Source organism: Argiope bruennichi, chromosome X1, assembly GCF_947563725.1.
Source record: "Argiope bruennichi chromosome X1, qqArgBrue1.1, whole genome shotgun sequence".
In the NCBI taxonomy this organism is placed as follows: domain Eukaryota; kingdom Metazoa; phylum Arthropoda; class Arachnida; order Araneae; family Araneidae; genus Argiope; species Argiope bruennichi.
Window position 1 is genome coordinate 82,162,995 of NC_079162.1, and position 27,136 is coordinate 82,190,130.

Sequence of the window (27,136 nt, forward strand, 5' to 3'; positions counted from 1 at the left end):
TTGTTTTTATCAATCTTTGTCTTTAACTTTAAAGCAAAAATTTGTAAAGAAGTGGTTCTAAAAATTCATTCAAAGAAACAAAATGAAATAAACTAAAGATAAAAGAAAATAAGAAAGACCATCTAATTGCTTTCAAAGACAATTCTTTTCTTCCTTGCTTAAATTTCATTATACATTTTTGGTGTGATTTTATTGCGAAAACGTATCTAATAAAAAAAAAATGAAACTATTAAAAGCAAGCTTATCAAAACTTAATCTAAAAATATTTTGAATTTTAATTATATTAATAATTAAAATTCAATTAGTAAATTAATCAAAATAACAAAGTAAACAAATAAAACATTGGTGGTATTATATTTACTTATATCTATATTTAACAGATAAAAAAAGCCATTGGATGTTTAGAAAAAGGGAAGAATCAATAGTTTGAATTCAGAAAGGTGCTACATGTGATATCTTTAAAATAATTGGCAAAAATGTAAGGCAATTCGAAGGCCAAAAAATAAACAGATTTTTTAAGGGTAAGTTTGTGCAGAAACAGCACATCTCAGTGCTAACACATTAATGAAGATATGAACAGCATGCAAATGAGAAAGATTCGTGAAGTCCAAAGAAACAAGTGTTTTAATGATTAAATTTCTTCAGCAGGTGTTTTAAAGAGCAACCACTAATAGTATTACAAAATTCACAGTGCCAACACATGAATTGCATACATAAGTAAAAATGTGAGTCATGTCTTGAGTATTTCCAGCAGCATCTGAGAGTCTGACTCCTGGATCTTCTGTGGACTCAATAGGACTTTTGTATATCATGCTGTTAATGTATTCCTAGAATTAGAAATTCATGCATGTCAAATATGATCATCACTGTGTTCAAGTAACTGATCCACCTATTCACTCCAGTTTGGGCTACATGTAGAATTCAGGTAATTTTTTGAGTTTCTGCTGAACTGAACTGAGATTTTGTAATGGCAAAGCCACATCCACACATGAACAGTAGGAGAAACATTAATAAGAAGTTCCAGCAAGATATTCTATAAATAGATGCAAAAAATGACTAGGTAGAATATATTGCTCTACTATGTTGTGCACAATTCCTGCCTGAAAATTAAGGTACAATCTTCCATGATATCATATTCACAATCTCTGTATTTGTGAAGTGATTCATGCTGCTTGAAATCTATTTTAGCTATGATGTAAACAGCACCCTATACTAGCTTAATGTGCATATTCTCCAAATATTTTCCATTACAAATGGCTTTTTTTTTTTTTTTTGTCTCTTCTTGCCTTTACATTTTTGCTAGATATTTTAAAAGCACTCTGTGTATGGCAACAAATAATTAAATAAGCAAATGCCACAAACTATGATGGGTTTTTTTTCACTTGTTTGTAGTATATACTATTGAATAAACATTTGAAGGTATCAATACTATGTAGGTATCTGATATTTGTTATATATAAATTTATGTGGATATCTGATATTTGTTTAAGAATAAATTTTTAGATATTAGCCCGTTCACTTATATTAATGAGATACATTTTTATTTGTGTATTGTAGATTAAAGAGAAAAGATCATTTGCACATTCATGTAATTTATTAATCAAATAACCTGATTCATAGATCATATTTCCTCTTGATAGGGACCAAACTACAATGATGTTATTAAGTTAAGAAACTCAAGTATTAATCCTTGTGTTCAATTATATTATCGAGAACCAATTATGGTTAGTCAAGGCTATATGCAATATATTTGGGATCATACTGGAAAAAGATATCTGGACATGTTTGGTGGTATTGTTACTGTGAGTGTTGGTCATTGCCATCCGTAAGTTAGCTTTTCATTTTCTGAATTTTTTTATTCGATAAATATGTAATAATTCAATAAATATGTTTTTTTCAACACCTCTATAAATTTTTTTATTGCATTTATAAATATGTATTCAAAAAGTGTGATTATGTTGATAGATTCTTATATATGAGAAATAATTAAAATATGTGTGCATTAAAATGGAATTCTTTGTATCTGACTGTTACAAAATGAAAACTTCTTGATTGCTTGAAAATTATATAGTATCTAATAATTACAAATATTTAACTTTCTTGTGGATAGAAGCAAGAACAAAAGTTTTATTGGCGAGTCTTAACATAAATAGATCACATACATAGCATTTAAAAAAATATTTAATGATTTCATCTTATAAAATATATTTGTAGTGAAAGACATATGTGAAAGCTTTAGAAACTAAATATTATATCAATGAAACAAGTAGTTATAATTAAGAGAATATTTAGGAGAATGACATCAGATGATGATGAGACAGGTTGTCATGTTTCAGATATGTAATTAATGTTGGGATATAATTTTGATCATTAAAATCTTCTCTCAAATGCTTTTTTTCTAGCAGAACAAAAATCTTTTTGCTACTAAATAATTAAAAAAAACTGGTTATTTGTTTTATTATTAAGTTGATTTCATATTAATATTGAAATGTGGCTATAAAGCAGATTGTAGCTAAGTTCTGGTTTCTGTTTAAACTATGAAGTAAAAATATTTTTTTGTGTTATGTAACTTTTAATCTATTGAAGGTGTCTTTCTGATGGAAAAGAAGAAAAAAAGGGCTATTTTGAGCATTATGTGCATATCACATTCCTTAATTCACAGATAATTTTTTGTAATAGTTGCATTATAGTTGAACAAAACTGCCTATTTAGTTTGAGTAAGGAATTAATTTTACCTCAGTTTGTGCTTACTTTAAGTTAAATGTGGTTAAGATTCCCTCCCCCCTTAAGATGAAAACATTATTTAAAATATCATCATAGATCAGTGATTTATAGTGGTTCTAAAATCTATTGAAGTAATCGAACTTTTATTACACTAAATAAGTGCAATACTATCAATGCAACCTTTACAAATATTAAATGATTTTAATAAATTATGACAGTGTAAAAAAAAGACGAAAGGAAGAATAATACTATGAAGAAAATATACTAAAATAAATGCCACACATCAACAATATACCATTGATGCACAATATGCTGTAAAAGGATGTAAATGAATAATTAATCATAAAAGGTTTCATTGTGTAATTTTTCTCCTTCATGCATGATCTGAACCTGCTTTGAAAAGTTTTGTAATCAGTGTGAACATGAAAGTGGTTTAACGAGTATGAAACTCGATAACCTATAATAAGATAGTGAGATGAAGCAGGAATCATTTGCTCACTGCAACATGTATTTTCTATTTCGCTCTCTTGATTGGCTGGATAGCCAGAAGCACTGAGTCTAGTCTAACTAGTCTCATAATCAGTGTGAATGAGAAAGAGTGTTATTTTTTTAACGTGAAATAGCCAACTGTTGGAATGAAGCATAAATTACTTCTGACTTTATTATAAAAAGTTGTAAACAAGAATTGATATTTTTCATTGTTCTAATAATACTTATAACTTTTTCATAATGTTGCAATATCACTCCAATATTTTACAGCCTGCAATGTATTGAATAACGCTATGAAGATATAGTATATCTTTTGCTAATAAAATAAATAATTCTATTGGCATATTAATAGAATTTATATTATAAAGGTACTAAGCATAAACTATGTATGAAAAAATAGGATATTTTAAAATAAATAATGGCAAACAGAATAACCTGTTTGAAGTATCAGTCATCTTTTCATGTAATTTTAAACCAGCATAATTGGTCTGGTAGGAAAGTTTAGAGAAGGAGATGCAATTAACATGGCTACAAATTATAACGTGTATATCCGAATCGCCCTAAAATAGTTTCAAAATTTATGTAGATTTCTATTTAACTAAATTTAATATGATTAGATTGATATAAAATGTAACTTGCATCTAAGCAAGTATATCTGTAAATTTTTGTTCTAAAACTGTAATGTATAAAAAAGATAATTTTTGTGTCTGACAATTGTCAATAGTTAATTCATCAGTGATGTGAAGCAGAAACCTCTCCTTTATTTTCCTTGTTCCATCTTTCTCTAATACCTATTTTTCTGTGTTATAAATTTCTGAAAATTTATTCCAATTTTTAATTCTTGCATTATGGGCTACTTGTATTACCCATTAGTTTTTTTATGGGAAAGTATTTATTTATAATTATAAAACATATGAATATAAATCATGCTTGTATGTTCTCTTCAATGTATAAAAATTTTGAACAATACATCAAAGGTTATTTTAAAAAAAATGTCTATGAATCTATATTACTATTAGTACATCTATGATGCTTATGGATATAAATGAAATAACATTTAATTTTCTTTCTACAGTAAAGTAACTAAAGCAGCTACTGATCAAATGCATAAATTATGGCATCTAACTAACTTGTATTTACACCCCAAAATGCATGAATATGGCAAAAAACTCACAGATCGTCTTCCTGGAGATTTAAAGGTATTTTTTATTTCCCCCCTCTTATTTAGTGAAATAATATGCATATAGAAATTTTTATTTTATTTGGAAATCATCTTTTAAAAATTATTGCATGAAAAAATTAAGTGGCAGAATTAGAATTGTTATTATAAATTATCTTTTGATCTCAATATTGTATTTTAGAATGATTAATACTTTTGTTTATTTGCTGTTTATTAAGAATAGCATGAAATTTTAAAATAGAAATTTTTATTTCAGCACTTAGAGGAATTTCTCTTCATAAATTTTATGTGTCTTTGTTTCCTATTTTGTCATCTAAAATTGACTGTATTGCATCTTGATATAAATTGAATGGTTATTTCATTTTTATATGGAAGTTAGAATGTTATTCTTGCAATTATATATATATATATATATATATATATATATATATATATATATATATATATTGCAATTACATGGCTTTTGTTTCACCATATTATCATAGTATGTAAATATATTCCATTTAAAAATCAAAAATTGTCTATTTAAAAATTTTTTCCTTTGAAAAAAATAGCTGATTATATTTACTTGAATATTTTTTTTTTGTTAAATTTTATGATTTGTTGATGCAAGCTGTTACTGGTAAAAATGAAATACTTTGTATTAATTTCAGGTGTGCTATTTTTGTAACAGTGGATCTGAAGCTAATGATTTAGCAATCCAACTTGCAAGACTTCATACTGGTGCTTTTGACATAGTATCACTCAGGTATGGTTTTTGCTCTTTGGTGTTGGTTTATAATCCCCCCCCCTGCTATTTACTCTTTCATTTATGATTTATTAAAAGTAGCTTATAAAATAACTGAATCTGTGACATTTCAAAATAGTTTTGACTTTTATTACAAAAAAAAGTGAAATTTTGTGTAGTCACTCTTAAGTATTTAAATAAACAAGAAAAATTTTGTTTTTAAAATGTTTGTTTTCATTGTGTAAAATTTATAAAATCTATAATAAATCCTTATATGTATTTCAAAATTTATGTTCTCCTTATTTTAATAAAGCAACATTTGGTAAAGTATAATTTAAATAATGTTTAATCCCATGTATAATACAAAAAAAGCAATTAAATTTAGATGTTTCTACATTTTTGAAATAAAATATGTTATAGAAATCACAAAACATTTTCATTTTTTCAAGCGAAGGAAAAAAATGTATACACCTAAGGAATTTGCTGAAAATTGTCACTAAAGTATATCTTTTTTCTTGAACATTTATCAATAAGTGGGTTATGAAAATTATAAAAGAACATTCTCATCATTTACAGTTTCCTCACTCTCATTTACCCTCATTATTCACACTAAATGTTTTCGATGAATCTTAAACTCTAGTTATGTTGTTACATATACCTAACCTTGTATCATTGGTTGACACATCAGTGTTAATTTGTCTCAGACCTCATGATTATTTACATGTTGTTACATGAAATTGTACTGTATGGTCACTTTCTTAGCTGTAGTCAGAATAAAAATTATGTAAATGTTAATGTAAAATTAGCTAAGTAGCTGTTGGATAGGTTATGTGTATTGTTTCATTGATATATTCATTTTTTAATAATGACAATAGAAGATATATAAATAAGAAACTATAGATGAAAGGAAACAATACTAAAACACATCGTATGTAATGATCTATTAAAAAAAATTATAAAACCAAGTACTACCGTATTTGTAACTGACTGCAAAAGTAAGTTTTCAGGTGCTCCTCTCCACTCCAGTCCATCCTTTAGGTACAAAAACAGATGAATTGTTTGAAATTTTTAAAGAATCACATGTTTGCATTTTTAACCAAAAGCGGCTTTCTTTAAAAAGTGATGTAGTGAGATTGTCTAAATTTCTTTAGTACAGAGACGAAAATATTGGATGGAGGGCAGGTTCTGGGTAATTTGGTTACATGACTAAACAATGTGAAAACCTTGATAAATACAATTTTAAATAAAAGATTTATGAAACAAGATACTCTATGATACTCTCTGTTGGATAATCTGAATAATAGAAGTCATATTTTTCCTTATTATTTAATATATTTTCATTATTATTCTTAAACATAAATATCTTGTTTCATTATGAATAATTTTTATCTATATGTATAACAAGCGAATTAAGCTACACCAGCTATTATTATAAATTTATTCAATATTTTATAATGACCTATAATTTTTAATAGCTTAAAGAAAATTTGTGCACTATAATAGTAGCCTTAGTTTCTTTCTACCTATACGCAAGAATTTCTACTTATTCTTGGCCGCGGTGGCTTCGTGGTAAGGTCTCGGCTTCGGAACCGGAGGGTTTCAGGTTCGAGACACGATTCCACCGAAGAACCGTTGTGTAAAGTGGTCTGTTGCACGTTAAATTTGTCCTGACCAAACGTCCTCCCGCTAGTGTGGTGTGGAGAGGGGAAGGAGGTGGCAGCTCAGGTGTCGTCCTCGTCATCTGACCGGGGTTCAAAATTACGCGGTCCGTCCCAAAATAGCCCAAGTGTTGCTTCAAACGGGACGTTAATATAACTAAACGAAACCAAAACAAACCAAACCAAACTTCTACTTATTCTTTCTACCTATACACAAGAATTTAAAAAAAAATCTAGTGACATTTACTTATAGCTATTAAACATTAACTATTAAACTATTAAACAAACTACTAACATTTACTTATATCTATTACTTATAACTAATAAAATTAATTAAGTGTGAGGAATTTATTTCTTATTCTTTCTTTTAGATTTAGTATGTTTGGACTAAGATTCTTTTTCTAATATAATGCAAAATTATTTCTATCCTATATCTTTCTTAGAAATTCATACCATGGAGCTACTCCTTATTCTATAGGATTGTGTGGAATAGGCACATGGAAGCATAGCTTTCCAAACAGCTTTGGTATACATCATGTATGTTTATATTGATTTCGTCTAATTGCCTAATGAAATCTTTCTGATCTTTAATATTTTTAACTTTTCGAACTTATAGATAACAGATCAAAGCGCATTTCATTGACACCAAAAACCATATAAACACTTTCAAGTTTTGAAATTAAGAGTTTAGCTGATGATATTTGATAAATATTGCTGCAGTTTCAGTAAAGTGCATAATTGTTTTTATATATATATATATAGCATTTTATTTTATCTTGCTGTTTTATTTATCAGTTTTAGGCCAATTTTGAATTCCTCCAATCATTCTTTTATTCCCTATGACATTGCAATGCATACTTCATATAAAAAAAATCATCCAGTTCTGTTTGTAATCCTATAATGAAAAGCATGCTTCGTTTTTTTTTTTTTTTTTTTTTTTTCCAATGGTGTTAAGGGATTTGAAGGTTTATTATTATTATTACAGAAAATGAAAAACAATTGCTAATGGAGCTTGAACATTACAATTTAAATATTGATGGCATAAATTCGTACAATTTTAAAAGTATATCGAAAATAGTCTCTAGTTATAAGATTTTGAAATCTCAGTTCTGTCCCAAATATCATAGAAACTTATAAAGCAGGTGCTATATTTTTAAATTTGATTATAATGGGAAATTTATTGAAAATTTACCAGTCTCTGTTTTTTATAGATAGCAGTATTAAATTGTTTTTAGAGTGTTATCTTTTCATGTTAGTAACTTTTTTGGTACTGTCAAATACTAAGATAATCTAAATGAAAAAAATAAATAAATAGAGGGATGTATTTCGTTTTATTGTTAAGACTTGACACAATTGTTCTATGTGTTTTATGCAAGGAATAAGAATCATTATATATTAAAATTGTATCAGTCTTACGATTAATGATAAATTCCTCTAAAAGTACATGCATTACAAATTTTGTTCTAGGATAACCTTGTTATTCCTTAAGATCTCGATTATTAATTTGAAAAGGCATTTTTATGGACAATGATGCATTATTCATTTGCCATTGGACATTTACCTGAAGTCTCCTGCGATACGAAGTTTGTTGTAATCTTATATCATTTTCTTGAAGGGATGATACAGTTTTCAGATAAAGAATAAATAAAGTATTTTTCGTGCATAGTAAAATATTTTGAGTTCAAAATCGTATGAATAAAGATGTTACAAATTCATATTGCTTCATGGTGTACAAATACAAATTAGCGTACATTGCATGAAAGCAGCTTAATGCTTCCTTCGGAAAATATACAGTAAAGCACCGTTGATACATTTCTCATTTATGAATCGTTTTGTCACAGTTCGGATTCATTTGTCATGATTTTATTGATAAAGTACAACTTTATTTATACGACGAAAAGCTTCGAGAGTATTCATCGATTTTTCCCTTTTCTAAAATTTGCTAATTTTATGCCTCAATAATTGTCTCCCTTTACCTCTTCACCTTGAAACTTACATAACTTCGAATTATTTCCATTTCATGAATTTGTAGAAGGTAAATTGTGTGGTGCTAATTGATGTGATGATGGAGAAGAAATTAAAAATGAAGAAAGTTAAGAAGGTATTGAAATTGTTTTAACGGACACTTGTTGAAAACACTAGTGAAAAATAATCAATAGACTTAATTCGATTCATAATCCTATATTTAATAACAGCAGATAATCAAAATGTCAGTTGAAAGTTATAGATTTTTTTCAACTAAACACATGCTTGGATGAACATAAATTGTATAAAAAAAAAAGAAATGAAGAGTTTTATCAATTTTATGATGAATATTTAAGATTTGATTATTGTTTTCAATACTCTGTTGTGGTATATTAGTACTGTCCTAAGAAACTTTAAAATACTTACTTTTGAATGACTTTGCATTTGTAGCATTTATTTTTAATAATCAAAGTTGTTTATTAAGATTTTGATCTTATAAATATTCATTTGCGCGTCATTTTAAATATGTCCCTTGAAAGATGTACAAACATTGCTTTACTGTACAGGATTAAAAAAAAATAAAATGGAACAAGCGTTTATTTACATAACTGCTACATTTTGACTTACTTTCGATTGCAAAATTTCATTAAATAAGATGCACAAACACATGAAATCACTTTTAGTTAACACATAGTAAATAGTTATAAAAATTAAATTTCTACATTTTCACTATTTTTTAAAAAAAATTGAACAAGTAAAATACTCATATATAAGCACACAAAGCTTCATTGTTCTATCTAAAAAAATTGCTGAGATATTAAAGGGCATATTTATTGATTTAGACCATCTTTCTATACATCAGACTGATATTTGCACGAGTATTTTTTTGATCATTTTTAAAGATAATATACTTAATATAAAAGGTCATTAAAAGGATGGACTAATAATGCTTTTCCATAATAATGTATTTATTAACTTTCATTAAATTTCGAAAAATAGTCAAATAATACATCAATTGAAGTGAGTAAAAAAGTTGTTGAAAATGAATATGTTCGACATTTATACAAAATTGCATTCTTCTAAGAATACTTGTGTACATGTGATCCAGTTCATCACTTGTAACGTCAAGACAGGCTTCGTAAATTCATCGACAAAGACCTCCTGCGTCCACATCAGACATGTTGTACCTAGCAGAACATAATCAACTCTATAAGTTATGGCTACAGTATTGTAGCCATAAAGTCTAGGAATATAGGAGGAAATTTAATAGGTCCTTGTTAGCCAATCCACTTATTAAGGAACTAATTATCGTCGTATATCTGGCGTATGGGGAAGAGGAGCACCATCTAATTGCGACAACATCTGTAGAAGTACTATCAAAGACTAAAGAGTACAGACATAATAATATTCAAAGCTAACGGAATATATAGGTCTCCATTCAGCATATGCTGTTAGACAAAATAAGACCAATCAAAGAATTTCTAAATTGCCGCACCACACATTTATAGTAAAATGTTAATGATAATGAGTTTCATGCACGATTTTCCCCTCCTTTTCTTTTGAAAAGTGCAAGTGACTTTCGTCTATTAAAATTGCATTTTCTGAGGAAAGAAAAATGTTATTCTGCATGAAGTGAGGCCCAATCGTAAAGCTCGAAACGATGATTACGATTTGATTGTAGCTGTTCATGGAATCCACGAATGCTATATGGATATCAGTAAATACGTTGAAGTGTTCTCTGGCCATTTTTTGAAATTTTGAGCTCTGAACTGATTGTTCATACTGTAATCTCAGCATTACTTGAAAAATAAGTAAGCCAAGATATCAGTTTCTCTAATCACTTTAATTCATCCTCTCTGGCGAAGCAAGAATTTTGTGGAATTTGGAGAAGCAAGATTCTGTAATGACGTTTGTATTTTTCTGCTATTAGGTTTGCATTATAATTTCATACAATATAATCAGCAGCATTTCTAAAGGTTACTTCCTACTGAAATATGGAATTCTTTTGGAAAGCTTATTATCGCTTGTATAATTAAAAACAAAGAATTTTTTTCCCGCTACTTCTTACAATATCTTAAATATTCAATTTGTCAATTTCATTATAATGAACGTTTAGATCGAAATTTTAACATAACAAATGTTTCAATCTAAATTTGTGATAAATCTCTGGAAACTTTAAAATAGGCATGCCTTTACAAATTTTGTAGAAAGAAGCATGAAACCTTGTGTTTGTATAGAAGTACGAAAAACATTTTACTAATTGACACTTTTACATTGTTTAGCCTGTATAAAAATTTATTTATTTTTACTTTTTTATTGTCTACTTCCACTGAAGCTAAAGTGTTTTCAAAAAATTTTCTACTTTATTTTCTGTAAATTTGTAACTTTAATTATATGTGTAATTGCCGTAGTTACGGAAATAAAAACTTGTTCCATTTTTTTGGGGGGTGGGGTACCCTGTATTTGCATTTTTAAGTAACTTAGAGAGTCGATATGTATTTTGACAATTTTTTATGAATGTTCTAAAAGGATTCAATTGTTAAAAATTTAATTCTGGAGACATTTTCGAAATCTTGTACATTTTCAAATGAAATTTAGTTTAAACTTTGATGCTAATTTCCGATTAATATGTCATGTTAGTTGGAAAAACATTCAAATATTTAAAATGTGTTTTTGTGTTTTAAATTATAGTTGCATTATAATTTTTAGGCGATGAATCCAGATCCTTACAGAGGCTTATGGGGTGGATCAAACTGCCGAGATTCTCCTGTTCAAGCAGATAGAAAATGTTCCTGTGGAGTTAATCAGTGTGTAGCTTGTGATATGTATATTGGCCAACTTGAAGAATTGTTGTCTCATTCTTTACCCAAAAAGATTGCTGGATTCTTTGCCGAAAGCATTCAAGTAAGTGCAAATGCTTATTTTTTATATTTTGTTTACTTATAGAAAAAAATTGTTATAATTTTATGATTTATATTGATAAATTAGACTTAAGAACAAACATTTCATGAGCTTTTTTATTTGTTGTATGTAGGGAGTTGGTGGTACAGTCCAATTTCCTAAAGGATATCTTAAAAAAGCATATGAAATTATTCGACAGCATGGTGGTCTTTGTATTGCCGATGAAGTAAGTTTTAATTCATGTAAAATGATCATTTCACTAAATGATTTGAGTTTAATTAAAATTCCATCTTTCAAATATCTTATTATATATTGATGATATTAAATACTCTCCTCATGAACATTTTTAATTTGAGTACTATGTTGAGTACTTTGAGTATTACTATTTATGGCAGTTTTCTAATTATTGATGTTTATTTATAACATTAAATTGCTTTTTACATTATGATTATTCAATTCTGTCTGATAAATTCTAGAGATTCGGATGTGAGTGCTTTGTGTTAATAAGAATTTCTCCTACATTAAAAATACAAGACACCATTCTCCATTCATTACACCTATCAAAAAAGTTGAATATCAGAAGTAATTTTCCATTGATTTTATTGTTTGATGGAGGTAAAATTTTAACTACATTTTCCTTATTTATCATCGTTGAAGAATAATTCCGTGAAATTATAAATTCTTTTGTAGATTTGTCACTTTGTTTTACAAGAATTGAATAGTTATGTTTATCAGCAAAAAACATCTGGGTATATTCATTTAATTGTAGGTGGTATGAAAACGTATGATTGTGTTCGATTTCCTTGCAATTGTTCTGTAGAATAAGAGATGCTGTAGTTAAAAAAATTTTCACTTAGCAACCACCATAAATTTTATGCTGTTGTATTATAAAATATTCTAACTTTCTTGGCTTTTCTGCCCAGAAAATAAGTGCAAGATGGAAATTTTACAAGAAGGTTTATACGGACAAAAAATCTTTTATTGTTGTTGATCTGAAGAAATTATAGACCTTGGTAATGAAGTATTTGTAAAAATAATCAAGATGTATTTCATTGAATGGAAATATTTAATCTGTTAATTATTTAATCTTTTAGTTTTTTGTGCTTGTTATGCAGTTTAAATAAAGGCAGAAAAAAGATTCATAAATGTAATTTAGAATCAGGGAATTATGCAGGTGTTTAGAGTTAGCAAAATATCTTGCAGTGATTGCAGATGCAACAGGCAAAAAATTTTTTTATATGGAAACCCTGTTTCAATAACCTATTTTTTGAAATAATAAGATAAACCTTGTGCTTCTGAAATCCCCATTTTTTTTTAATAATACAGTTATATTATATTCAATGTATAAAAGTATGTGCCGAATGTATACCCATTGTTCACTTATTCTGCTTATTCGATTTCATCAGTTCTCCGAGTTTAATATCTGTATATTTCGTTGCTTTTCGTAATTATTAGGCAACTACATTTTCACGAATAAAATTTCATTTTGCTGAAAAAGACCTAATTTTATTGATAAAATTGTGCCATTCCTCTTGTGTAAATTTGACTGATTTTTTTAATTTCAGGTTCAGACTGGCTTTGGTAGAACTGGAAAATTTTGGGGCTTCCTCCAGCATGATGTTATGCCAGATATAGGTATATTTCCGTTAATCATTTATGAATTGATATTTTTTATTTTTATATATAATTACGGCTTTATTTATTGCATTTTGCTTTAATATTCGATGAACATGGCACAATTTCCAACAAAAATTTACAAATCACAGTTGTAAATTGTAAAAAGCAGCCATACTGTTCGTTTCAGTATTCTGAGACGACCTTTTTTCGACGATTCTTTCTCATTAAGGGGATAGACATGGAAGGATGAGCGCATTTCCGGAATTTTTCGTCATTCTTTGACCTTGATTTTCGCCCTATTAGATACTTTTTTGTTCAATTTTTTTCACGTGTATGTGAATATCATGTTGTTTTTCACAGTATTATTTTAATTCAGTCTGCGAGTAATCTGAGTTTATTTTATTATTAAGTGTAATCCCCTTCTTTCATCTTTCTTCTCACACCTATTTTGACGAATTAAACCCATCCTAACGCATGCGCAAAAGCGCGAAGGGTTTTAGAATCCGTTGTCAAACAATAATAATTAAAATTGTTTATAAACGGAATGAAGTTAATAATAATATTTTTGTAGTGGTTATTTATGATTTTCTTTTGGAAAAACAGAATTTGTTGAAGAGAAAATATAGTAATTTAGCGCCATCTATGTTTTATTCCTTGATTATGAAATGATCTTATAATGGAATTCAAGTAGTTGGCTATCACTCATAATCATATTTATTTTATTCGAACTGTTTGAAAACGGTTTTTTTATGCTATGATAAATGATTTTATCGTCCTTATCTTACATACATAAATGGAATGTGTGTAAGACAATGTGTAAAATTAGTGTTTCTAAACTAGAATTACTAAATTGTTGTTTTGAAGCTGGCATTACTGCAGCCCAAATTATTGTTTCAAATGACACGAGGACAAAAGTTGGCAGTAGCAACATTTATTAAAATATTATTGATATCCTCAACTTTTTATGACAATGATTTGGTTTATCATGGAGGCGTTAATACAAATACATAAATGCATTGAGTTGTCCATTTGATTAAATTATTTAGAAATATGTTAAAGCTACAAATGGAAGCTGCATATAATTATATTAATCTTTGAATTTGTTATCAATCAAATTTTTAGTTGTTAAATCTTAATTTGAGATCACCTTGAAATTATCTAATGTATAACTCCCCAGAGTTTTGGAAAATTAGTATGTGGTGTATTATTAGTGAAATATTTAAGTAATATTTCTGCATATTTGTATTTAAACTTATAGTTTATTTATTTTTTATTAATATTTCTGAATTTATTTAATAAAATAATGGTTAATATATATAATAGACATTTGTATTTTAAGAAAAGTTTATTTGCAGTTACTTTGGCCAAGGGCATGGGAAATGGATTTCCATTTGCTGCAGTCATTACAAGAAAGGACATCGCTGATTCTCTGACTGATGCTTTGACATTTAATACATATAGTGGCAATCCAATAGCTTGTGCTGCTGCATCTGCTGTTCTTGATGTAATGTAATTTTAGATTATACTTGTGATATTGTTTTCACAAAGGGAATGGAAAAATTGGTAGTATAACATCATATTAAAACAACAGAAATTATTGCTTTAAGTGGCAATTTAATTTCCATTATATTTTAAAGGTTAAAGAAACAAGTTGTTTGCCTAATTATTTGAATTGTGATTTACACTGATTAGTTATTTATATGGATATTAATTATAAGAATTATTTGAAATGAAATAATTTTCTATAAAAATATTTTAGTTGACGAATAAATATAAAATATTAAAAACGGTTGCATTTTAAATTAAATTGTATTTTATAAGCCTTCTCATTTTAAAATGTGATTTTCTCTGAAACAGATATCTTTTCTATACTTTCCCCCTGCAACTTCATCATCTTAAAAATCATATAAATGGAAAAATGCAATATTGAAATATATAAAACAGGCACATTACTATTTCTTAATATAAGTAGTAAATTAAAAAAGTGAGTTGGATACTAGTTGCATTTTGATTAAATGCCTTCCACTTTCCATTAATTATTTGTTGTGTGTGTGTGTGTGTGTGTGAGAGAGAGAGAGAGAGACTGACTTTGCATTTTTCACTTCGTTTCATTTGCATCTCTGGAGGCACAAGCATCACAGACAAAACACGTCCGCTCACAGCGCGGCCCAAAAGCAGAAGAACGTCTATACTATGAGGTTTTTATACGGATTTCTTTAGACATGTCGCATTAGTTAAGCGGATTATAGGGATCTTTGAGAAGAACGTCTTAGCTCGACTTATCCCTTCATTCGGAGCGTGGGAACCGCTGACGAAAGCATTTTACAAAACTTCTCTTGAATTAATTAAATAGAATATTTTTAGAATGAAGTTAATATGTGCTGAAGTGAGCTAAAAATTACGAAATTAATTATGTTTAAATTAATTTTTAATTCATCTATCTATATATATATATATGGTCAATATTAATATATATCTTTAAATGACATCAATTTAAGTAATTTACGCACATGATTATATTAATTACATTTGAATAAGAATTTTTACTGATTTATTTATTATTTTTCTGATACATTTTATACTGAACAGGTTATTGATGAAGAAAAGCTAATGGAAAATAGTCATCATGTGGGAACTTACCTTTTGCATTCATTATCTAAACTGAGGAGGAAGTATGAAATTGTTGGTGATGTTCGTGGTAAAGGTTTAATGATAGGAGTGGAAATGGTTATGGATAAGGTAGGACATTATTTTTCTAGTGTCTATTATTTTTTGTAAGTATTTCTCTACTGTTAGGGTAAATATGCACACTATTTAGTTTGGTCTCTCTTGTATTAAGAGATAGTTATTCAAATAAAACTAACCATTAAATATTATCCAGTTGCTTAACATATTGTATAAAAATTTTGCATTAATAAAAGAAACATTTTTAGTTTTTTTATTTAATAAAAAGAGAGAGAGAGAGAGAGAAGGAAAGATTTCGAAAGACGAATTAATTATGATTAACGAAATGCTTTAAAACAAAGATATTTTAAGGGCGAACCCTGTGTTTATTTCACAAAATATTACATTTAGTATATTAAATACTATAATGAAAATTACAAAATATTTCTTTGAGGAACAGTTTATCGTTTACATCGTTTCATGGTCTCTGACATCTGTATGCAATAACTTGATTTCTTTTTCATGCTTCCCACTCTTCATACTGAAGGTGACAGTTTGTGAGATGGTGCAGTGCCGATTTGCTTTGAGTCTACTGTATAATGATGCATGAAAGTGGCATCTTAAGCATAAACCCTTTTCCCATTTCTTTCTTCTGTCTTCTTTTTTCTTTCTTAGGGATAGATTCAAAACAAATAATTGAATTAAAAAATAAGTGCTGCGATTAAGCAATTTTTTTTATTGTTTTTACTTTCTTGCCAGCTAAATTTTTCATGATAAATTAATATTTTGTTTATGTTTGGATCAGTTCGTCTTGCAAGTTTATCCTAAAATATTATAGGATATTTAAGCTTTAACATTCTGTCATAATCATCAATTTAATTATTTTCTTAATTTTTGATTTGGTTATTTCAATTTTTTAAATCTTATGTACAGCTATTGGTAGAATTTTTGCATGCTATTTACAGACTGTTGATATCAAAATTCTTGCTTCACAATTTAATTGTTATCCTCCAGTTGTAAAATATATGAATATGAATAAATTATTTTCATTTTATTCTTAATTTAATCTTTTACTTGTTTAATATTCTCTGATTTAATATGAATAAGGTTTCAAGAATATAAAACATTATAAATAAACTGTTAAATATTAGTTTAGAAATATGTTTCACTACTAACATCATCTTCTATAAAAGTTAAACTTCAGTTGTGCATATTTGGGTGAGGTACGTACTGTTTTCTAAGCATAAACATGGGCATTTTAAAATTCAAAGTCAGTGTTCTTTATGAAAACCATTAATCAAACTATACCTTAGTTTTATTAAAGGTAGGTAATAAGTTTAATTAAATTTCGAATCAGATACCTTTTAAATATTGCAAATTTAGAAAACACTGTGATAAATATGAAAATAAGTACTTGATAGTGACTGCACATACTTACTCGCAAATGTTTTATTATCATTAGCGAATGGAAAATCTAAACCGAATTTAAAGCGTATTTAGAAAAAATAAATAAATAAAATAGAAGTGCAATCAAACCTCGCTTAATGAACACCTTGCATAGCAAGAAATTCGCATTACGGGCAAAACGAATTAAAAAAAAACTGACTTGCTTAGAGAACGATGTTTTAGAGAATGAATGGCGAGGAGACAACGTTATGTCACATGTTAGATTGGCTTATATCTGTCTGTGTTGAACGCTCGTTTGAAAAGAACCCTTGTATTTACAAGAATGAAGTTTTCACCAAATAATGTTGTCGAACGCGACCCTAAGGGTTTGAGTAAGGACCTGTGAAGCCTTAGTCAAGGATATTTTGTCTCTGACCAAGATTATGGAGCTGCAGATGGATAGCAATGGCATCGATGAGCTGGTGGAAGAACATAACCAGAACAACCGAAAAATTTAAGGAGCTACATTCTGTGTCACACCAAAACATAAGAAGATTTTCGGTCAGGAGAAGAAGAAGTAATAGTCGCAGCAGAGCAGCAAACTTCCAATAAAATAAGGGAGATGCTGAAAACATAGGAAATTATTGTATATTATGTTGCAAATTATCGTCCTGATGAGACAGTCGCGATGCGCGCTACAAAATCATTTAACGATAATAGTGTGTTTCATTTCCATCAAATTTTGAAGCATAGCCAAAGACAAATATCTTTATAATATTTATTGTAAAAATCATTCACATAAATAATAAATTGTCTTATTGTGCAAGGCTTTTCATGACAAAAATTGTTTCTCTTAACGAGTGTTTCGCTTAGGGGTACGATTCGGAAACGAATTATGCTCGTTAAGCGAGGTTCCACTGTGTGCATGGTTTTTTTTTTTTTCTCGCATGAATGAAAAAGTCATGAGCAAAAAGCTGTACGAATTAAATGTATTACGATTATCCCTGTTAGCACGTCTCAAGAAAACTTTGGCAATTTGACCCTTCCAGTAGTCCGATGTTTTCAGAAAGACGAGTGGGAAATATTAAAGTAAAAAAAGAGTAATTGCAAGCCGATGTCAGTGGCTTTGGCGTGGCGTAAGCATTAAGCTGCTACATAGATTTTCAGTTAAATTTTATGTAGTCAACATAGATTTTGCTATTATAATGTGTTTTTTAATTAACGTCCTGTAATCCTGCTTTTTCATTAATTTGTCTAGCTTCTGGTCTGATATCTGCCTCATTACTGAGAAACATCTACATTAATTTTCACATGAAATTTTTTATTTGCAATGCAAGTTAAACAAAAACCTTAACATTTTGTGAAAAATATTACTATTCAATTATATAATAGTGTTATTGAAATAGTAGCTTGGGGAGGATAAATGTTTCTTGATTGACTAATTTTGGACTATTTGTATTTACTGGATTTTATTTAAGACTAATAGTCTAGACATCAATATCTACTCTATCTGATCTTCACTATGTCACTAAATATTAATGTTTTTAGATACTGTGAAGATTGATTTATTAATTATGCACTCTTATCTCTTGATAAACTATCCTGTTTATTGCAGTAATATTAACACAAACTTAATATTGCTCATAGATCAACGAGATTCAAAATTTTTAATGTGTGTGGAGAGATGCCATTATGTAGTTTTTGGGGTTATTTTTTTAATTTTCGAAAAAAATAATTATTATTTTAACTTGAAATTAATTACCGCCATCTGAAATACTTGAATTTCTAAAAACTTGCTCTGTGTATCAAAAATGTAATTCCTTTTGTTAAGATCTATTGTTATAATATGATAAATTTACTTCTTTTTATTGCATAGGAATCCAAAAAGCCTCTCTCTAAAGATAAAATTAGTGCAATTTTAGAAGATGCAAAAGAGATGGGTCTCTTGCTCGGAAAAGGTGGTTTACATGGAAATGTAAGTAGAAAATATGTCAATTTTTCTTCCATTTGCATTTATCTTTTTCATATATATATTTGCAAAAATTCACATTCAAAAACCCATAAAAATATTTTTTTATATGCTAAAACATTAAATTAACGTGTGAATACGATTCAAGATAACGCTTAAAAAGGCTGTTAATATTTCACTTATATAATTAAATTGTGGAAAATTAAATATGTTTGCTTTTTTTATAAATCAACTAGCTTTCAAAATCTGAATCTGTCTTCTGACTTGAGAATTGTTATTTGTGTGTTTTCGCCTTAATTATAAGTTTTTGAAAATTTATTTTCGTTTCGTAATTTTTAAATTAACAAAAAAAGACCAAAATAATGTACATTAATTATTGAAAAAACATATGTATAGTAATTTTAATATTTTCTCTCAAACTCGTCTAATTATATTTTCTCCTCAGGTAGTTGATAATTTGTGCAGCTCTATACGTAAATACCAATTGCATTTTTGAATACAAAATATATGTCAAAAAATAACATTACTATAGTAACATGAAAGAAATGTATCACACATTAAACAACTGATAACAACCTATTCGAAAATTGAAATATACATTATTAATTTTGAATTATAAAATACTGTAATAACTATATAATCTATACTTATATTAAAGCTCAATGTGTGTGTGTGTGTGTTGGCGCTCTACAGGCCAGACCATTCAACTTGCAGCTACCAAATTTGGCACGTGTATACCTTGGAGGCAGCGAATGTGCACCTGGGGGTTATTTTTTCGAATTTTAAATTAGAATTTTATTTATTTAAAAATTAAACGAAATTTTGGCGTATTTCTGCTGTAATTTCCGAAAATATTACAGCACAAAAAAGATTTTTACATGAAGTTAAAAATGAAAAATTTATCTTTTAAATGATACCAATATTTCAACCTTAAAATTAAATTTCTATTTTTAATGAATTTTTAAATAAATATTTTAACTATATATTTCAACAATTTTTTTCGTACAGAATAAAAATAAAATTTAAGCAGCACGAGCACGTTTCGCATTCATGGGGAAAAATTAGCTTTTTTCAAAGTGTTGCCATCACATTGATTAAAGCTCCAATTAAAAATAAATTAAATCTTTTTGGAAATGAAATCTGCAAAAATATAATTTTCGGCACGTGTCTGTAGGAAATGAAACAAATATGAAATATTAATTTTCTTTAAAAAATAAATTCAAGAAAAATTATTTTATGATCTTTTACACTCTCTATATTATTAATCCAATAAATCAGTTTTATTTTGAGGCAAGTTTTGTTTAATATGAACAGGATATCCATTCAAATCAGTGCCATACAGCTAATTTGTAAACCTTTAGTAAGACACAGATCCGCTAAAATGGTCTAAATGGAAAATGATTAATATTTAATGTAACTTGATTCAATAAATGCTCTAATAAATAACGAATTTTTTGATTTTACATAAAACTTCTGTAGTGGAAATCACGATTAACAAAATGTTCTTGAAAAACTAATATTTTAAATAAAAAGAGTTAATTTCCAATCAACTAAATTAATCACTTAAATTGACTGATTTATGAAAATTTGAACATCACTATTCAATAAAAAGAGGATAATTTTAGATTTTCCATCGATCGTTTCAAAGAAAATATGCCAATCAGCGCGCAGGTTTCTCAAGATTAATTGGCCTAAGATTATGAAAATGTTGAGTTTTTCTAAATTTTTAACATTCAAAACTTCATAAATAAGTCTTAGTTCATCGTGGAAAATAGAAACATTCATTCATTTATTTAAAATTTGGTGTGTCCAGAATATTTCTCCGAATATGATACCTTACTGCATTAAATTTAGACTTCATAATTTTTGAAATATATTTATAGGCTGGAACAAAATATTATTATTGATTTCATCTCAATCATTTTGAAAGCAAAACTAAAAACTGAATTTTATGCTGAATCTGAGAAATTTTTGTTAAATTATTCTTTGAGATATATTAAGTAAATTATGAAAAATATTTTGTACTTCACATAAGACTTAAATACCGAGCGATTCTGTTTGCAATTCTCATATTCAATAATAATAATAATAATAAATAAATAGCAATAAAGATGATAAATAAAATAAAACGCTTGGTTTTATTAAAAAATATCTTTATATTAATTGCAACTTCATCATATCCACTTTAAATTAAAGTTGAAGTTTTACCGGAAATGACAACAAATTATCAAAATATTTATAGTAGATTGAGCGAAACGATCTAAACAACAGTATAAGTTTTGTATGACTAGCAAAATTTGAAGATTAAAAATGTTTTGTTTGAGAATCTATTAAGAGACCAGTTACTTAAAATATTTAATTGAAAATTGTAGCGAGCGGTAATACTGCCGAACCGGCTGGTCGCCAAAGGCGGCTAGTAATTTCATAAATGCAAACAAACAAAAAAATTTAACAAAATTTATTTATAATAAAGAAAATAATAGAGTTTTTGTTTAATAACTTGATTACAAATTTGCAAATGAATTATCAGTCCATACATACATTTAATCCTTGCATCTAATTCATAATAATAATTATTGCTTAACATTTCTTGATACATCAGATTCATCAGTTTCAATTGCCACTTGATTAGTGATTAGTGAGTGCTATAGAAAAATAACTCAAATTTATTCAAAATAAAATTGAGTTTGGCTTTTTTTTAGGTTTTGATAGTTGATTGCTGACCTGTATGGTCTAATCCTTTATTTTTACAGCTATTACTTCAACTGAAATGTATCTGCAAAAAAGATACACTTCAATTTTTTTTATCCATTTTTTTTTTTTCTTTTTTTACAGCTTTTACTTTTAGATGAAGTGTATCTGCACAAAAGAAAAGAAAAAGGAAAGTGTGTCGTTTAATCTCTCAAAATGACCGCCATTTCTTACATACTGGGGTAGTTTTCCTTCAGTCTTGTTGCGGACCTTAGCATCCATAAAACTTTTGAGTGGGTCTTACACAAAAGAGAATGTGTATTTGTAACCTAAAATTTATTGCTGTTTTGTTTATTTGAGAAAAGGTGCAAGAAGTTCCAGCAATTCTCTGCATGAACTTCTCTTTCTTTCTTTCTCTCTCTCTCCTGGGGAGGAGCGTACTTCGAATCTGTAAGGGGGGGGGGGGACGCACTCGCCTTCGATAAGTTTGCAAACTGGCCAGTCCCTCACTGGGTAATTAAATGGTGCCATCGGTTTCCAACATTTGTGAAAAAGGGGTCCGAAGTATACGGACCCTAATAGGCATTCGGTTAGAGAATACAGATCAGAAACTTTTAAATTCTTATTTTATAAATATTTCGAATTTTTGCCAGGGTCAGGACAGCGAATTTGGGGGTGAGAGGGTGTTCCGTTTCAATACAGAAAGTGGTATGAAGTTGAAGAAGTTCTGTAATACACGCATATAACAACTTCTTCGCTAAACCTACCTTTAAAAAAGTGCGTTAAATTGTTATCATTACTGTGTAATTTGGCTAATTGGAACTTTTTAATTCTAATTCGTCTTCAGTTGGAATTTTTCTCAAACTCCTTGAATTTTCTATTTATATAATGTTAAAATATCATCTGTGTCAAAAAAAAAAATTATTTTGTTTAGTTTAAGTCAAAGCTATGAAGTGTAATTTTTTAAAAGGAATTCTGAATTGTTTTCATTACTTATATACAGCCGTACGTTTTGTCCTCTGCGATCATGAATATATAACTTTTCAAGGTCCTTAATTCTCTTCTGAACTTGACTGCTAATCAACACGTCCAATAAAAAAAATTCTGAATTCTTTAAAAATTTAAATAAGTTTATTATTATTATTATTATTATGAAATTAGAAAATTTTTTATAAATAAATATTTTTCAGTTTTATCAAATATTACATAATGAATAAAATTTATATATTTGGTATGTAATATTTATGAAAGTTGTTAAATATTATGAATGAATCACTCTTTGCCGATTTTAGTTTAAAGTTCATCGTTTCCTCTTGTTGCCTTTTCTTTAAAACTTTTCCTAAATTTAAATTTTTGGATTAGTCAGGTTCTACTCTTTCAATATTTTTGTATTGTTTTTTTTTTTTTTTTTTTTTTTTTGCATTATTTGCTTACAAAAACATTATTTATTCTAATAGGTCTAAAATAGTTCTTTAAATATCTACAGATATAAATTGCTGTTGGATTCTCATGATAAAATAAATAAATAAAAAGGAAAGGGAACATTTTGAAAAATTCAGATGATAAATAACAAATTATTTTCGTTTATTTGAATGTCATAATGTAATAATGATTAATGGAAATTTAGTTTGAGTTGAATTTCCAAACACTTTTTCTTAAATATCAGGATAACGATTTTTTTTTTGTCCTTTATTGCAATTTTAATAGTCTGAAATATGATTTAAATCTTTTCTACAGAATCATTTTAATAATAATAATAATTTAGTTTTAAATTTGGAAGTTATTTATTTTTATAAATCATGTATTTGATATAAATTACCTACTTTTCTTTGTAATAGAATTCTCAATGAATGTAATTAGTGGAATGTCTTTCTTTATAATGGAATTTTCACTTCTTTGTTGATATGACAGATTTTTGAAATTTCCTATGATTGTACAGGATTTACTTATGGATTGATTTATAAATTAATTACATGTGAGCAGTGACATCGCGATTGGGAAGCAAGCGGGTTTATAGAGTGCCAGTCTTGCGATGTTCCATGAAAAAAAATAGTGCGATTATGACAGATTTTAAAGTTAAATGCGATGAGAAACGTAGAAATAATATCATTCCCCAGGTACCATTTAGCTTGATAAATCAAAAATAATGACATGGGATGAAAAATCTCACTATGCACTGATCATCATTTACTTTCACTGTGCCACTACATTTGAATTGTGCTATCTGATAGTGAATTTGAGAAAAATATTCACTTTAAAATTCTGTAAGGTTTATTATGATAATTAAAGATTTAAAAGTTAAAAACAGTTTAAAATTTTATATTTCTTAATTCACTAGTAAACATGCTTAAAATTTGTTTTTATTAAATTTATTTTGTATTCTTGTTGAAAGTGGGCTACGATCTAGGCAATATCGAACATTGTCCCCAATAGAAATCCACACTGCCTAAGGCCAGCCCTGATTTTACCTACCATTTTTTTCTGGAGATTTAAAAAAAAAAAAAAAATATTTTCATAGTTTCTTATTTAAAGAACTCTTTCGTTTTTCATTCTAATAAAAACTATTTCGATTCTAATTTAATGACTTACTAACCCCTTGCACTCAGAAAAGTGATTCAATGCCTAATTATTCACCTAATAACAAGGACTATTTGTTGCTCTGAAAAATAAGCGTATGGAGTTGTTTAAAATTGAATTTCCTGGAAAAATTAATCTGAATCTTCTTACTTCTCTGTAGGTATTTTTAACAATCAAACTTAAAAAATAAATAAAACATCAAAATGATACACCGTCTTTAATGGTACCTGAGAGAAGACATTCAAGTGCAATGGGTTAATACTCCTAACCCACTGTCGCACACGACGACTATATCCGTCCAGTTTGTGACAATATGTAGGCAAGTAACAGCTATAGATTGAATGTTTTCATGAATAATAAGAGAAAGGAAATATAATTCCTTATTAATCCCTCAGTATAACTTTGAATAAGATTATATAAATTTCCAGATGATATATAAGATATCCTCGCGACTTTCACTGCCGTCATTCGTTCTAGAAAGAAAAAAAAATCATGATAAGCAAATTATTGTTCCAGCATGGAAAATTTTTGTGCTGAGGATTTTATAATTTTCACTTTTAAACATAAAATTGTTATTTTATTTGCCCCTGAATAATAAACAAAATGTTCCTAGGCACAATTTTAAAATTAGAAGCATGTGACAAATTGTTAATGACTACTTTTAAAATTCAATATGCTTAGTATTACTGTTTCAATACGTTATATTTTTCAGGTATTCCGCATCAAACCACCAATGTGCATTTCCAGAGCCGATGCAGATTTTTGCGTTTCTGTTATGGATATTGCAATTTCAAAACAATCAGGAATATAACTAAAATGATGTAACTTTTTATAAATGTTTAAAAACTGTTACATTTCTGAAATAATAAATATTATTTTTAAAATAAAAGTGTGTTGTTTTTTAACATTAAATCGTTTACAGATTTCTTCAAAATGTCTTAGTATGATTTCAGTTTATTTCAGAGCATTTATATTTATTTTATTAAAAGTCATAAAGTTTGAAAGCAAATTTTATCAGTTCAATAAATTGAAATACTCGTATCTTTCAACATTTGTCATATACACAATCTCGAATGGCATTCCCCCCGTCCATCAGGCACTATGTGGAATTCTGAATATTTTCATGTAAAATTCTCTAAATAACTTGTATTCCTAATTTATTTTAATAGAAAAACTCAATTTGCAAAAATGAAACATTTCATTTATCCTCCAGTTTATAACTAAATAATGTATGAGCATGTCTGAAACAGCATGAGCTATTATTATTTGAAAAGGCTGTATAGATCTAATTGTAATCACAGTTATTTAAGATCGGTTTAGAAGTTACAGAACCGAGGTAGAGACAATTTTGATTGCCCCAGTTCCCAATCAGCTTGCACCAAAGATTATAAATTCACAAGAATATAAAATAATATCTGTAATGCATTTTATATATGTGTAATAGAATGGAAGGATGTTCACACAAATAAATATTTGGATTTCTCACTTAAGCTGTTTTTTAAAATGATTTAAGCTATAAATAAATCATTTCCTGGGCAAGTTTAGCAAAATTTCATTAAAAACTTTCAAAATGGTTTTTAAACTTAAAAAAAAAATATTGTTATGATGTATCATTATAATGCCTCTTAGGGGAAAAAAAAAAAGATCCTTTCATATTTAATGACTATTATCTAGTTATTCTTTTTATTTTAATACTGAGTTGAGGAATCAACTAGAGTAAGTTTTCACAGGAAACTATGAGACGCGTTGTTATTAAAAAAGAATTACTTCAAGAATGCGGAAAATTATTTTATCCAATTAAATTTACGAAAAGAATTCAGCAGTCGATGGCGCAATCATTGAAAGCATTAAAAAATGCTAGTAGAATTTTGATTAAAATATTTACTTGTTATGCTGAATAATATAAAAGAAAAATAACACGAATTAATTTTCTTAAAAACTGAAAAATATTGATTTGAAATTAAATGAAGACTACGAAATTCTAATACTGATTTTTTTTAAAAAAGAAATTGGCATTAATCTTGAATGATTACGTCACATTTACTAGGATGCATGAAAACACAAAGTATTTTTGAAATTTATGTTTATCCTGAAGTTCAGTGAAATTATGTTACTGTAGAAAAGTTGTTCGGTTAATTGCTCGAACTCTGTAGCAATTAAATGATTGTTTGTTTAAGAGCTTAAAACTGAAGCAATTCGCCAGAGTTGTAATTCCGGCAAAAAATTCGTTTTCAAGCTCAACGCTAATATTATGGAGCCAAAAAACCTGGCTGTCAGGAGTACCTGTCTGTCAGGTACGATGTGGGCGTATGGAAATCTAATAGTGAATGGGATTTGGGAATATTGGAGATAACTAAATATATCGAGATATTAAATTAAGAGAAAATTCCTTAATTTTTGTTTTTAAGAAATTTTATTTTAATTGTGGAGAATTAAAGCTGTAAAGTTGAAGAAAAGTATCTTTCCCTTAAATGCAATTGATTTATTCCAAATTTTTACGCCATGCACCTGCTCTGTTTGCCCCACCCTAGTTACGCCACTAGAGATGAGGGGTGAACAAATGCCCTTGGCGCGTACGCACTTTCATG

The 27,136-nt window shown here is 27.9% G+C and overlaps 1 protein-coding gene across 1 annotated transcript in view; it reads left to right on the forward strand.

Annotated features, from left to right (window-relative positions):
- The window catches only part of LOC129959118 (alanine--glyoxylate aminotransferase 2, mitochondrial-like), a 28,493-nt gene extending 3,076 nt beyond the window's left edge, over positions 1–25,417 (forward strand). The window contains exons 3-13 of the mRNA XM_056071935.1: positions 1,641–1,825; positions 4,289–4,412; positions 5,047–5,141; positions 7,222–7,315; positions 11,453–11,647; positions 11,778–11,870; positions 13,210–13,279; positions 14,617–14,765; positions 15,851–16,000; positions 19,188–19,286; positions 25,261–25,417. Coding sequence (XP_055927910.1) covers positions 1,641–1,825; positions 4,289–4,412; positions 5,047–5,141; positions 7,222–7,315; positions 11,453–11,647; positions 11,778–11,870; positions 13,210–13,279; positions 14,617–14,765; positions 15,851–16,000; positions 19,188–19,286; positions 25,261–25,359 — 1,353 coding nt within the window. The 3' untranslated portion in view covers positions 25,360–25,417. The remainder of the gene's footprint in view (positions 1–1,640; positions 1,826–4,288; positions 4,413–5,046; positions 5,142–7,221; positions 7,316–11,452; positions 11,648–11,777; positions 11,871–13,209; positions 13,280–14,616; positions 14,766–15,850; positions 16,001–19,187; positions 19,287–25,260) is intronic.
- The last annotated feature ends 1,719 nt before the right edge of the window (positions 25,418–27,136 follow it).